At 40.2% G+C, this 15,210-nt stretch overlaps 3 protein-coding genes across 3 annotated transcripts; 1 reads left to right on the top strand and 2 right to left on the bottom strand.

Moving 5' to 3' along the window:
* Nucleotides 1-162: 162 nt before the first annotated feature.
* Nucleotides 163-8,812, bottom strand: hdgfl2 (HDGF like 2). The gene is made up of 16 exons (XM_077585062.1): nt 8,536-8,812; nt 8,046-8,122; nt 6,817-6,958; nt 6,501-6,695; nt 6,291-6,410; nt 6,145-6,219; nt 5,822-6,008; nt 5,670-5,754; nt 4,542-4,824; nt 4,147-4,271; nt 4,001-4,068; nt 3,799-3,869; nt 3,391-3,492; nt 3,139-3,292; nt 2,940-3,045; nt 163-1,168 (listed from the first exon to the last, which is right to left on the bottom strand). Exons 1-16 carry the CDS (start codon nt 8,605-8,607, stop codon nt 1,069-1,071), a joined length of 1,962 nt encoding a protein of 653 aa, XP_077441188.1. The 5' UTR covers nt 8,608-8,812; the 3' UTR covers nt 163-1,068.
* A 1,347-nt stretch (nt 8,813-10,159) lies between these two features.
* Nucleotides 10,160-12,677, top strand: fh (fumarate hydratase). Its single transcript, XM_077583267.1, has 2 exons — nt 10,160-10,860; nt 11,588-12,677. Exons 1-2 carry the CDS (start codon nt 10,231-10,233, stop codon nt 12,455-12,457), a joined length of 1,500 nt encoding a protein of 499 aa, XP_077439393.1. The 5' UTR covers nt 10,160-10,230; the 3' UTR covers nt 12,458-12,677.
* A 3-nt stretch (nt 12,678-12,680) lies between these two features.
* Nucleotides 12,681-14,980, bottom strand: fam32a (family with sequence similarity 32 member A). Its single transcript, XM_077583279.1, has 4 exons — nt 14,842-14,980; nt 14,088-14,232; nt 13,536-13,589; nt 12,681-13,430 (listed from the first exon to the last, which is right to left on the bottom strand). Exons 1-4 carry the CDS (start codon nt 14,913-14,915, stop codon nt 13,362-13,364), a joined length of 342 nt encoding a protein of 113 aa, XP_077439405.1. The 5' UTR covers nt 14,916-14,980; the 3' UTR covers nt 12,681-13,361.
* Between the last annotated feature and the right edge of the window lie 230 nt (nt 14,981-15,210).

The raw sequence follows: 15,210 nt of genomic DNA, 5'->3' as shown, positions 1-15,210 counted from the left end.
TCGTATTTTTTTTTAAATTATTCATACATTTAGAATTAACCAATTAGAAAATGCTAAATGTACATGTAGTCATCTTTTATTGTGATATTATGAAAATCTTTTATTATATTATGAAACCGAACATCCAGGTGAGATGCAAATTCACACAAATTACTCGTAAAATCAAAACCATGCATAGGCTTTTTTATTAGTCTCAATTAAGGGAAGGATAGAAATGCTAACATACAGCACCTGCCGTTTGTACTGTTTATTATTGAGGGATTTCATTTAAGTCTGTAGCTACATGAAATCTCCACATTTTGGAGGGCAATTATGACAACACACAGGCTTATTATAAGCAAAAATTACAGCGAGACAATGCGTGTGCAAGTGTGTAATGCCATTGATTTGTTTTTTTTGTTTCTTTTTTTGTTTTTTTTGCAAATATGTGAAAACAAAGCTATAAAAAGTCAGTGGACCTGTTAACTCATTTAATTGCCTTACACATAAAAAAAAACACACACAAACTTAAGACAAATTCACCACTCTCAAAATGTCAAATACAAACAAGAGGTGCTCTTTGTGATGTTTTGTAGCATTTATATATATTATTAAAAAAATAACAATAATACGGAAGGAAGCTGATAGATATCCGGGATCTAAGTGAAAAATTGACCAATATTCAAATTTTTTAAAGCATACCTTCATCAGGCCAAATTTGAGTTCTCAAGTGCACGTATTAAACCTATGTGTGTACAGTATGACAGACAGAGGTAAAAAAAAAAAAACAACAACAAAAAAACAGAACCAAGTCATGTAAGAGAAGACATTCGTGCAACTTAAGATGTGACATCCAGCAAAAAACGTTCACAATTGTAATATTTCATTTCTGCGCTGACAAAATGGCCAAAAAAAACAACAACGACAAATCTACTCATAGTGTGAACAGTTGAAAATGTCCGTAGCGTGGACAATGACGTATAGCAGGTGGTGGTGATTGTGGCGCAGTGTTGATGGCTCCCTTCCTGTCTTGTCTTCCATCTTTAGCACTTGGTCCACTGCAGTGGTTGTTTGGAGGGCGTCTTTTGTTTAACTTTCAGCAGGGGATGATGCCTCCATCTCTGCAGAAATGTTATTGTTGTTTGCTCGGGTGTATTCATCGGTATCCTCCGGGCTGTCTGGGCAACGCCTGCGCCGAAAAGTATAAATAATCATTATGGCAATTTTTCTGTTTTGTTTCAGTGATTGAGCCACATTTTTCCCCTCCAAATTTGATCTCCCATCATTTCTCGGCTGCATACTTAACTCTTTGACTGCCAGACGTTTTCAGAAAAGGGATGCCGTGGGTGCCAGCCGATTTAAGCATTTTTGACTGATCTTTCAAGGTCCACAGAAAATTATGTGTTTGGACTATGGAAACACACATACTACCAAATGAAAGATTGAACTCTCATCTTTTATCAGAAAAAAAAGTTTGTTTCTACCTTATTCCGTTTTTCAGTAATCAACAATAGAAAATGGTTAGTTTCACCTCTGTTTTGAAAAAAACATCTTTTAAAGTCTTTGGCACTCCTCCATAGGATTTTACTAAACGTTATTTAACGTTTTTGGCAGTCAAAGAGTTAACGTTAAAGTAGGAATCTTAATATTTTTTTGGGTATATTATCTACATGAAAAGGTAGTAATCATGCGAAAATAATCATATTTTTCCAAGACGAAAAAATTAATAATCTTGGAAGAACAAAGTTGTGTTTTTTAGTAGTAGTCATATTTTTGTTGCATTTTTTTTTTCTTAGAATTTTTTTTTTTTACCAAAAAGTAGCACTTTTGCAAGAAAAAAATATTTTCGAGGTGAAAATAAAGTGGTATTTTCCTCAATTAAATAAACGTTAAGTCGTATTTTGTCAGAAAAGTGTAATCTTACAAGAATAGTTATAGTAACAGTAATCTTATGACAATGAAGTTGTATTCTTACCCAAAAAGTATTTTACAAGAATAACATAAAATTTTCCAAGTAAAAAAAAGTAACAATCTTACAAGTATAATCATGTTTTTTTTGTGTGAGAAAAATGCACTGTAGTAATCTTATAACATTAAATGTAATTTTTCTAAGTAAATAAGTACTAATCGAACAAGAAAGTAGTATTTCTACAAGAGAGAAAAAAAAAGTTATTTTACAAAAATTAAGTAGTATTTTCCAATAAATTAGTAGTAATCCTACGAGTGGAAAAACCTATTTAACTCATTCACTGCCATTGACGGTTATAGACGTCAAATATTCATTTGAACTATTTCTATTAGTTAAACATTTTTTTCCACTTTTGTTAACAAGAGCATGAAAAAAATATTTTTTTGTACATTTAGAACAGATATAAAATTTGTGATTAATTGAGTTAACTCGTGAAGTCATGCGATTAATTATGATTTTGAATTATGAATTGCCCGACACTCCAAAATTTTAATTGTAATTAATTGCATGACTTCAATAGTTAACTCACGATTAATCATAAATTTGATATTTGTTCTAAATGTACAATAACTTTTTTTCGTAGGTTTTCATACTCTTGTTAACAAAGGTGGGAAAAAAATGTTAAACTAATAGAAATAGTTCAAATGAATTTTTGACGTCAATAGCCGTCAATGGCAGTGAATGGGTTAAAAAAAGAAAACAGTCACCATTCAGGATTAGAGTTGTATTATTGTATTAATATATATATTGTATAAAGTAATGAGGATAAAGCTAAAGTTAAAAAGTCCTATTTTTTTCCAAGGAAATTTTTATTTCCACTAAAATATATATATTACATATGACATTTTTGCCTTTTTGACTCAAGCCTTTCTAAGAATTCCTAACGCCTGGCTGCTTCCTACACCCTCATCTGGATTACAAGAGAAATTTACCCTCATAGTAATAAATCACTGACAAATAAAAAAAGAATAAACAAGCACATCACATTCACCTAATTGGACTTGAATTCTCGTGCTCGTTGCTCTGAGCTTCGGCTGTTTTTTCTTCTCCGTCTTCGTCCTTTTTCTCTTGCGATTCTCCGTTCACGGCGGTGGCGTCTGGCGATACACATTTAAAGCTTTCTGATCATGCCCTAAAATTTAATGATTTAAAAAAATAATAATAATATATATATATATTTTTTTTTTTACCTATGTCTTGTGTCTCCTTCGCATCGTCCTCTCCGTCCTTGTCAGTTTTCGGTTTAGCTGCCGTTTCTGCTTTGCCCACAAAGCGGAGTTTTAACTTGTTGTACACCTCACTGGCCTTCTCCATGACGGCGGAGCTGGCCTTATACCGCCGAATCTAAATAAAGACAGCGGGAGAACACTGAGCCCCTGCAGCTGAATTTTGATTCTAAGGTGCCAGTTGGAGGAGGAGGAGGAGGAGGAGGAGAGGCGCACCTTTTTAAGCGTGGCGATGACGTCGGCGTTCTTGTGGAGGATCTGGCTGGTGACGGGCACGGCTTCCAGCTCTTCCAAGGCTTGTAGACACCGCTCGATGTCCTGCGCGGTACACAATTACGCGGCTCATTCACGTGACACGTCGGGCTAGGCCAGGGGTGCTCAAGTTCGGTCCTCGAGAGCCGCTATCCAGCCTGTTTTCCATGTTTCTCTCCACTAACACACCTGATTCATGACCAGGATCGTTATCAGGCTTCTGCAAAGCTTGCTGATTAGCTGATCATTAGATTCAGCTGTGCTTTAGGGGGGGGAAACATGGAAAACAGGCTGGATAGGGGCTCTCGAGGACCGAACTTGAGCACCCCTGGGCTAGGCTATATCAATATGAATCAATAAATGACCACTTACGGGGTTGTCCACTTTGAGCGCAAACTTAATGTCTGTGTGGAGTTTCTGAAGTTTTTCCTCTGGTGATGGTTCTGAAACAGGATGCACAGAACAAACATTTACAGTGTATTCATTTCCAATTCCGATGTGAAACTACTAAAGCTTCCGGAAACTTCTTCAACTATGTTCTGCCTCATTGTAACTCGGTGAGAAATTTCCTAACCCTTTTTCTTTTCTATTTTCTTCTGTGGATGCCTCTCCGGTTTGTGTCGAGGTTTTTCCGGCTTGGATCTATAAAAAGAGAAAACTCAATTCATTCATTCTTGTTGCCAGAGTGCGTGCGAGTTGTCATGTCAAATGTGGGCTCGCCTGGCTCTGGACTTCTCCTCAGACCGTTTGGCTTTCTTCTCTTTCAGCTCCTTCTCTTTTCTCTCCTTTGCCTTCTTTAGTCGGCCTTTGTTTTGGTTGTCCGACTTCTTGGCAGTTTTTTTCACCTTTTGACACATACAAATTTTTTCCAAACAATTTTTGAAAATTCAACATTTTTATATATTTTTTTAAGGATGACTGTGGATTATTTCTAGCATTTCTGAAATATTTATTTAACATTGATTTATTTAGGTAAGGGAATTTTGAACAGATTCTGAGAAGAGTAAAACAGCAAAATAAAGGCAAATACAAAAAATAAAAATTAAAAAAAAAATTTTCTTCCCCAGACTAAGTTTTTTAAACAATGTGCGCCCTAAGAATCAAGCGCATGTTACCTCAGCAGACGGTGAAGAGTCTGAATCAGATGGCGCCGGGATCGGTGGCGGAGGGGGTTTCTTGGACCTCTTGAGCGGGTGTTCGTCGACGCCTTCGTCCGAGCTGCTGCTGCTGCCCTTTTTCACCTCCTTCTCTCTTTTCCGCTTCTCCTCCTCCTCCTTCTCGCGCTCCCGTAGCCGCCGAAGCTCCTCCGCCTCCTCCTTTTTCCGCCGCTCCTCCAGCTCACGCCGCCGCTCCTCGTCTCGTTTCTTCCACTCGCTGATACGGTCCGGCTCGCTGTCGCTGTCGACACAGGGCCCCGACATTGGTTAGAACGAGGTCGGGTGTATAAAAAAAAAAAATCGATTCTCATAAGAATCGCGATTTTCATTTAGTACGATTCAGAATCGATTTTTAAATGTCAATTTTATTTAAATAATGTTATACTGTCTTAACTTTGTTTGTGTGTGCCTTTATTGGGAGCGCTGTTCATGTTGTACCCAATTTGGCCACTTAGGGGCAGTGTGGTTCCACGCGGTCTGATACACTGTTAAGTTGTAGCCACATTAGAGAGTAGAAGGAAATAGTCCCGATCAAGTTATTCCAATAAAAGTGTTTTTTTTTTTGCAGCGTGGAGCCGTTTTTTTGAGTGTTAAAAGTGCCGCGAGTAGAGCACTAATTAGCATTAGCGAGTCAGACTAGAGTAGATCGTTACGATTCCTTGAACATGTTTAAATTGAAGCAAAAATCATTGTCAATCAAATCATTTTGAACAAAAAAAAAAATCGCTTTTTATCGAAAATCGATTCTAAATTGAATCGTAAAAAAAAAATAATAAAAAAAAAATCGCTCTTTATCGAAAATCGATTCTAAATCGAATCGCACACTCAAAAATCGGAATTGAATCGTGAGACATTCAAAGATTCCCACCCCTAATAAAGACGTTAGCCTATTTACGGACATCGAAGTTCTGAATGTTCAGGCATATGAACGGACCGCCGTGTTTCAGGGTTTTTCCTGCATATCCAATTTGGAATCGGCAAAAACATTTTTTTAAAGAGGTTTGCAGTCAAGCAAGATGCCAATCAAGATACAAACAACCTTCTGGAATGTAACTTGTTTGTGTACATTCGGGGAAGCAGTCTGACCTGTCGCTGTCTGATGACGACGATGCTGCTCGCTTTGGAGGCGGAGCTTTGGGTTTCCGTGCACGGGGCTTTGGCGCAGGTTTATCTGTAGATGAGAATACAGGAAATAAGCATTGAACACAAAAAAAAAAGAATTAATCTTTCAAACTTGCCCGCAGCTTTTTTGCGTGCCGGTGGAGCCTTCCGCGGAGGCGGGTCTGATTCCGAGTCTGACTTGGAGCCGGACTGAGACTCGGAACCGGACACAGCCGGTCGGGGCTTCTCATCCTCCGAGTCGCTGTCTGCCGCTTTCTTCTCGGATCCGGATTCTGAGTCTGAATCCGAGTTGGATGAATTTTTCTGCACGGGCCCAGAAAAATGTCTTTAATTTGGCTCTGGGTTTGTTTTTTAACCATTCTAGATGATTTATATCGATGATTGATAAATGAAAAAATGCTGTCGAAAAAAAACTGAAGAAGCAAAAAAAGTCATGTACCTTTTTCTTCCCTCTACCTGCTGTTGCTGCTTTTTTTCCACCTCGCCCAACTGCTTTCTTCTCTGGAGTAAAATCCTATCAAACATGAAACATGACATGACGCCATGTTGTATTTTTTTTGTTTTTTTTGTTTTGTTTCTACTGACCTGGTCGCTGTTCTTGCCAGACTCCGACTCGGAAGGGGTGGCTTCTGACTCTGATGGGGATCCGCTTTCCACATCTCTATCACTGGATGAGCGGCGAGTCTTTTTCGGGGGAGGGGGACGCTAAAAGAGGACACAATGGATAATTACAAATAAATTGATTGACTGTATTTAAAGAAGGGAAAACGCAGAAATCTCGAAAAACAAGTGTACCTTAGATGCCGGCGGCTTCCTCTTCGCCCCTCCTCCTCCTCGCCCCTTTCCTTGATCTTCACTGGCGGAATCAGAATCCACCTCGCTTGCCGACTCCGCCTTCCTGGGCGCGGGTGCTTCTTCGTCGTCGTCCTCCTCGTCTTCATTGCTTCCCCCGCCGGCGTTGTTGCCCTCGCTGTCGGATGAGCTGGCGGGCTAAGGTCAAAATACAATCCTAATAAACCCGGCCGTATTTCACCATTCGCATTTTTCTTGTGGAACCTATCCTCAGAATATTTAAATGATAAATGCAGAGAGGGTAGTAGGGGCAACTTACCACCGGCGGAGCGCTGTAGGAGGCGTGTGGATTGTTCTGGATCTCCCATAAGCCTTCATTGAAGCCTTTCCTTTTGTTGGGCTTTCCATAACGATCGCTGTACTTTTCGTAGGCAAAAAGGTCCTTGGCGGCCAGAAACGCACTGCAAAAGGACAACGTAAAACAATACAAAAACTAATTAAAAGCAATTCACTATATAAAAAATTAAGAGGTTTTCTTGTTCCTCAGCGTGTAAGCATGAATTAACTCATTCAATGCCATTGACGGCTATAGACGTCAAAAATTCATTTGAACTATTTCTATTAGTTTCGCATTTTTCCCCACTTTTTTGTCAACAAGAGTATGAAAACCTAGGATTTTTTTTATTGTACATTTAGAACAGATATAAAATTTGTGATTACTCTTGAGTTAACTAGTGAAGTCATGTGATTAATTACAATTTTAAAAAATGATTGCTTGATGCCCCAAATTAAAAAGAAAAAGAAAACAAATATAAAAAAAATTAGGGGCGTCAGACAATATTTTTTTTTAAATTGTAATTAATCTAGGTTTTCATACTCTTGTTAACAAAAGTGGGAAAAAAATGTGAAACTAATAGTAATAGTTCAAATGATTTTTTTTAAGTCTATAGCCGTCAATGGCAGTTAATGAGTTAACTCATTAACTGCCATTGGATTTTGTGAAAACTTTATTTACACATACACCACCATTGTTGTTGACATCGCAACTCAGAGTATCAAAACCTAGAATTTTTATCGCCTGACGGCCCTAATTTTTACTACCTTTTTTTTTTAAAATCACATTAGGCGATTAAAAGTTGTAATTGTAATTAATCGCCATGACTTCAATAGTTAACGCACGATTAATCACAAATTTTATATTTGTTGCAAATGTACAATATTTTTTTTTCTAGGTTTTCATACTCTTGTTAACAAAAGTGGGAAAAAAATTAAACTACTTGCAATAGTTAAAAGGAATTTTTGACATCGATAGCCGTCAATGGCAGTGAATGAGTTAATTGCAATGATACGAATACAGTAGGTCACCAACTTTTCCCTATTTTTTCTCAATATTCTATTGTTAATAATGTTACTTAAAAACATGCATCCATTCATTCATATATGTATTTATTTACGGCGCACAGTAATGAAGGATATTTGAGTAATATCAATACGATACACCACAAAATGAAAGTATGAGTATTTTCTGCAAAACAGTGGTGTACTTACGTTTCATGAGTCCCAAAGAAGAAAATTGGAATTTTATTAGGTGGAGGCTTCACTGCACCATCAGCCACGTCTTCAATCTAAAAAAAATACAAATAAAAATGTCAGCATCAATCATCCCAATATCGACACCGTATGACTGTGGAGATGTTCGTCTCGTTCACTGCAGCCGATGTCAATCGTTTTGACGTTGAGGTGACGAGGAGTTTAATAGAAAAGTTGTGTCGTTTGTGCAAGATACGTCGCAAGCCAGTCCGAAAAGAAAATAACGTTAGCTTCGCTCGTAATGTATGAAGATGAGGCCGACATCAACGCATGCAAAAACGGGCTTCTTCCATCAGCCGTGCATGCCCACAAAGAAGCCAAATGCAAAACGTAAAGCCACATAATGCTGATATTGTATGTGTCCATGTCGCACGGTTGCAAGGATGTCTTCGCTTGCTTCCCCTCCTCCTCCGTCTCCTCCTCCTGCAGCCGCTGTTAGCTTGCTTACCCTGGCTGGCCAATGGGGGTAGCCCTTCATTTTAGCGAAGACCAGGTCTCCGGGCTGGAAGTTGTGCGGCATGGTCCCACTCCCTTCGGCGGCCTGGTAACAAAAGTAGGAATACAAGCCGCTCGGCCCTCGGCGTGTCTCTCACGGTTCGCGGCGGCCAGGTCGACACGTAAAGCTGAAACAACAGCGTTAGCTAAAGGGAAGCTAATGGTGTACGAAGCTAAACGTTACCGCGAGAACATACAAGCCCAGACAACCGCCGCGACTTCCGTTCGAGATTTTGCTCCCGCCTCCAGAATAAAAAAAAAAATCCTTGTTAGGAAAGTAAATGTATATTTTTAATTTCAAAAATGTATTTTTGAGGAAAAAGTTTTGACAAAGACACATATGATAACGACGTATATATCTATTCAAGTAAAAAAAAAGAAGTATGCTTGAAGTTGTGAAGGACAAAAGTTCAACATTTTCCAGAAAAAAAGTTATTTGTGAAAAAGAGTACTGTACATTTTATTAGTAGTGATAGAAAGGCTGCTTTATCATAGATAGCTAAAAAAAACGATATAATCATGTTCGTGGCTTGACTTTAACTTATTTAATTATGTTTTATTGTGATAAAAATGAGTGCGTAGAATTATTATGGGAAAATTCTTGTGTAGCGTGGGGAGGACAGGGAAGCAGCGCTGGACTGGCCATCTGGCAGGATGCCCGGTAGGCCGGTCTCTTTTTGGGGCCGATGCAGTGCTTTTAGATTATTATTTTCCTACATTTTACCCTAAGAGACTGGCCCACAATTTAGAGGGACCAGCCCATTCATCTATTTTTAATATAGATAGCAAACTGAAACATTATCAGTAAACATCAGCGGCAGAACTACATGTTAGGCAAGAGTTGGGCTGGGACCGGGTTGGGCCGGCGGGCCAAGTCAAATTGCCAGGGCCGATTTTTTGTGCCAGTCCAGCCCTGCAGGGAGACAAGCTGAAGGCCAAGGGCAGGCTGTTTTGAACTTCAAGTACTAAAGGCTCATTGATAGACAATGAAGCATTGAAGCGTCTGACATTATGAACTGGAATTCACCCACCTGCATGGCAACGGACCAATTATTAGAAAAAAAGACAACGCCTCACTTCTGCTTTGAAAAAGTGCATAAGAGGGGTCCAGGAATAGATAACCTGTCAATCTACATCGTCTTGGCTAGAGACTATATAGGCGTAGCTATTGACCCAGAGCTCTGAAAGGTATAGACTCATCATCTGTCTGGAAATAAATTGACTTGCTTTTAATTTGTCGTTGTAATAGTAGTTCTTTCACAAAAACTTCCTTCAATTGATGGATGGATGTATAGATGGATAGATAGATAGAAGAATATTTAAAGATCTTTTTTTTTTAACTGTTTATTTGAACGTAGTACAACATACAAAAGGCGTTTAAAATGTCCGAACAATGGTGACGTTTATTGTTTAAATGATGTTTCGCTTTCGCGTTGAACCGGACATAATCGTTCCGTATTATAAACAGCTTCACGGCGTTTTTCCGATCTCATCCTCTGATTGGCCACCAATGCCGGAAACGGCGACCTTGCTGATTCCCGATTGGCTGTAGCTGTCTCGGCGTTCCCATTCGCCCAATGACAGTGCCCCATGCGAAAGGCAGCGTCGCGAGCGTGACCTCCTCCGTGTTCACCTCTAATGTGCAGCCATGTTTCGCTCTTTTCGACGTGTCCAGCAGCTAAAGTGCAACTTGCGGACTTTGCCGAATGTCCGCACCGATTGTAAGCTCCTCATAAACCCATGCAGGATGGCCAGCTCGGACTTCAGGATCGAGCAGGACACGTTCGGTGAGCTCAAGGTCCCGGCGGACAAGTACTACGGCGCCCAGACTGTCAGATCCACCATGAACTTCAAGATCGGGGGACCATCCGAGCGAATGCCGCTGCAGCTCATCCACGCCTTCGGAATCTTGAAGAAAGCGGCGGCGCAGGTCAATAAGGACTACGGTTTGGACCCTAAAATCGCAGACGCCATTTGCCAGGCGGCGGACGAGGTGGCGGCTGGGAAGCTGGACGATCATTTCCCTCTGGTGGTGTGGCAGACCGGCTCCGGAACCCAAACCAACATGAACGTCAACGAGGTGATCAGCAACCGAGCCATCGAGATCATGGGAGGGCAACTTGGCTCCAAGGATCCGGTCCACCCCAACGACCACGTCAACAAGAGCCAAAGCTCCAACGATACCTTCCCCACGGCCATGCACATCGCCGCAGCCACGGAGGTCCACCAGGTTCTTATCCCGGGCCTGCAGACTTTGCACGACGCACTGGCAGCCAAGGCACGTATTTAAACACATATATCATTTGTACATAACAAAAAAAAGTTGTATATACTGTTGCCTTGACTTTCGGGGACCAGGCAGGTGAACAAAGAAAAAAAATATTGAAAATCAGAGAGCAGTTGACATAGAAAACTACCCAAGCAAACACAGTGTGATCCTCTGCAAATTGTATAACAAAAAGAGCGCTGCTTTAGTCTACATTTGAGTCACTTTACAAACAAAACTGGTGATGGTGACCTAGAATTTTTATTTTTTTTTTAAAGAGTAAACACTCAAACCAATCCCGTTTGACAGCACAGACAATAAGACTACTTTTATACTTTACTAAGAATTTTGCTGAGTGCGGAAGTAAAAATGATCACATAACTTTTCAAAATAAAAACTCCCAATATATATATTTTTAGAAAAATGTAGTGCATTTTGAGAGATAAAAAATCTGGTATTTTTGAGAGAGTGAGTCAGTATTTTTGAGAAAAAGTCATGGAAAAAAATTATTCTAAAAATGTCACGACTTTTTTTTTTTAATATATAAATAAAAAAATCAAACATTTTTTGCCATTTGAATATAGTCTTTCTCAAAAGACATTTTGTCTGTTTTTTCGCAAAATATAAATAAATATATATAAATAAAAGTATTTTCCTCCCAGCTATGCCCCAAACAACTTCATCTTTGTAAAACTCAGACTTAAATCTTCCATGTTTTTTTTTTGTTCCCCTTCCGAAGGCGGAGGAGTTCAAGGACATCATCAAGATCGGCCGTACGCACACGCAGGACGCGGTTCCGCTTTCGCTAGGCCAGGAGTTCAGCGCGTACGTGCAGCAGGTCAAGTACAGCTTGGAGCGGGTAAAGGCGGCGATGCCGCGCGTGTACGAGCTGGCGGCCGGCGGCACGGCCGTGGGCACGGGCCTCAACACGCGCGTGGGCTTCGCCGAGAAGGTAGCGTCCACCGTGTCATCCCTCACCGGGCTGCCCTTCGTGACGGCGCCCAACAAGTTTGAAGCGCTGGCGGCGCACGACGCTCTGGTGGAGCTCAGCGGCGCCCTCAACACGATAGCGGTGAGCATGATGAAGATCGCCAACGACGTTCGCTTCCTGGGCTCGGGCCCGCGCTCGGGCCTGGGCGAACTCATCCTGCCCGAGAACGAGCCGGGCAGCAGCATCATGCCCGGCAAGGTCAACCCCACGCAGTGCGAGGCCATGACCATGGTGGCCGCCCAGGTGATGGGCAACCACGTGGCGGTGACGGTGGGCGGCAGCAACGGCCATTTTGAGCTCAACGTCTTCAAGCCCATGATGGCCAAGAACGTGCTCAACTCGGCGCGCCTGCTGGGCGACGCGGCGGTCTCTTTCAGCGCCAACTGCGTGTCGGGCATCCAGGCCAACACGGAGAGGATCGAAAAGCTGATGAACGAGTCGCTCATGCTGGTGACGGCGCTCAACCCGCACATCGGCTACGACAAGGCGGCCACCATCGCCAAGACGGCGCACAAGAAGGGCTCCACGCTCAAAGCGGTGGCCGTTGAGCTGGGATACCTCACCGAAGAGGAGTTTGACCGCTGGGTCAAGCCCAGTGAAATGCTGGGACCCAAGTGAGCCAGGTCAAAGTTCATCGCGGACGCTTAATTTAATACGCGGGTATCACGGGAGCGACATCGTGGCTGGGCTGAAGGGGAATTGAATGTTGCAGCACAACGTATTGGTTGTGTCGGTCCAGTTGGATTGGATTTTTACATCATGTGCCATGCTAATTGTTTCCAAATGGGCTGTGGTTGACATTATGTATGATATGAATGAATTAAAAAGCAACACCGAAGCACACGTTTCGCATTTTTATTTAACACACCAGAAATGACTGAAACAGTTGTTGTTTCAGAGTAAATTATTTTTCCACAAAGTTTTATTTTGCATGTGTTCTTCTCGAAAAAGTTATGTTATTAAAAAGCTTTATTTTTCCCCTTTTTTTTTAAAGTGGGGTTTTACGGTTAGATTTTGGGATAAGTTGTACTTCAAGACCGTTTTTTTTTTTTTAAATAGTTGAGTGTTTTTTCTTAATTCATTTTATATTTTTGTGAGGAAAATAATTTCCCAAGAAAGCTTAATATTTATGCGAAATCTGTTTTTGGAGAAAAATATGCGAGGAGAATTTTTTTTTTCTTCAAAAAATGTTATATTTGGGGGGGGGGGGGGGGGGAATCTTGTCTCCAAAGTCAGACTTTAAAAGAAAATAGTGTATTTTACACACACACAAAAAAAGGTCTTTGTTAAATACATGGAAGGAAAATATGTTATCCTAATAATTAGCTTCCACTAAGACGAGTATGAAATTCCAAACCAATCAAGACCATCACATGTTTCTCACTACGCTTTAAGCACGAGACACTAGTGGCTTGTACGGGAAATAAGATCATGTGATCATAGTAAGCAACTTTAATTGTAAATACATAAAACTGCCATAACATAACCTTCAAAATAACAAATAAGATAAATTTCTGTCCATTTATTTGGTCCAGCTGACTTTAGGAATATCGTAATGTTCTGTCAGGTTGTCCAGGTGGCGATTGAAGTCCTGGAAATAAATACATAAAAGAAAAATAATTATTTCTACTCTTCTGATGGATTATCATCAAAATAAATGCAATCCAAAAATGTGTGTGTGTGCTGAAGAACATACCTCCACTCGATGTTTGTGTGTCTTGGAGGCTTTGTTCAAAATTCTTTCCATTTGCTATTGGGAAAGAATTCAAATCAGTTGTGAGGGACAATTTTAATATTTTACAGGTAAAAACTTTTTTCCAAACAAAACGTTTTAGAAAAAGAGTAATTTCAAATTATTTTGTATTCTAAAAAGAAGGCATTCTTTCTAAAAAGTAATTTTTAAATAATTTATCCCCCCCCAGGAAAAACAAAGTAGATTAAAAAATATATATTATTATTATTAATTTGTAATATTTTTTTCCAAGAAAAAAAAAAAGTGAATCCAACCAGAACAAATACATTTTGGGGAAGAAAAAGGCCTAATCGTATGAAAATAAGGTTGTAATGATTAGACATCAGAAGACTATAGTTTGTTGCCCACATAAAAATCCGCAATGCTACGGTGCAAAAAAAAAGATGCAACTCATCAGTCTAGCTCATGACGGGGACCTTGCTTGAAAATGTTATGCCACTTTGAGATTTAGACTTTTTTTTCTTACCTCACCTAAACGCCACAAAATACACATACCCTCTTTTCTTGCATCTTGTCAAAGGCGATTTGAGCGGGGGTCCTTTTTTCCATGTACGCCCGTTTGGCTTCCACCTCCTCGTCGTTCTGGCTGGCGGCCATCTGCTCCATGCGATGCTTGCTCTCCTTGTCCTTCTTCTTCTTCCTGGAACAAAGGACATCAGTGCTTGGTTTTGATTGAGACTGTACAAGATGGTATTTATTTAGCACCGGATGCATCACGGTAAGAACTCCTTTATTGTGGGAATACGTTCCATTGGGGAAAATGTGTGATAAAGACACAGGTTTAGAATAATTATCTCTCTCACGTGTTAATTTGATACACAGCCTAAAAGGTAATCAAATACTGTATAGAACTGCACTATATGAGGTATGATAAATATTGTACAAACTGTAGTGACCTCTACAGACAGCTCTTCACTACTGATTCACATTACATTAAACCTTAGTGATAATCACTGTGTTGTGTAATATGCTAATAGGCTGGCGTTGTTATGGTGCAGCGAAGACATTGTTAAAGGTCCCCGTGTTTTTTTTTCGTTCAATAGTATCCCAAGCCAAGTTGCGGTGTTATTAATGTGCAGTTTTGAGTAAACACACAACAAGCAAAATATGCCAACAAATGGAATTATTGTTAGCACGAAAGCTAACGTTCGAACGACAGCGACGTGAACTAAAAGCCAGTAAATTCACAAGCTCTACCAGGAATACGTTAAAATGCTGGTTAAGTAAACAATCTGTGTGCTTTACTTACTTTTTCCCAGAAGAAATGCTTCCAGCACCCTTAATTTTTAGGGCACTTTTCTGGACGTGTTCATACTCCGACATGTTCTCCTTAAAAACAAATGTTTATGCTTCTTCTTCTTTGATATTAATGGATGGTGGTAAAGCAGTGTTATAGCTGTGTAGCGCCACCAACACACGGAGGATATAACGTGCAGTCTGTCGTATCTGATTTTGCATTTAATTAAACCAACAACTTAAAAACACACATACTTGGACGCACTTCTGTTAATACATTATTGCTTCGATACAGATATAACGAAGACGCGTAATCTTGAAATGAAGGCAGTTAGTTTTATGAAACACAGAAGTTAAAAACGCATGTACTGCGCCTTTTCGT

This window comes from Vanacampus margaritifer, chromosome 13 (assembly GCF_051991255.1).
Source record: "Vanacampus margaritifer isolate UIUO_Vmar chromosome 13, RoL_Vmar_1.0, whole genome shotgun sequence".
In the NCBI taxonomy this organism is placed as follows: Eukaryota; Metazoa; Chordata; class Actinopteri; order Syngnathiformes; family Syngnathidae; genus Vanacampus; species Vanacampus margaritifer.
This window is presented reverse-complemented; position numbering and strand designations above follow the sequence as displayed.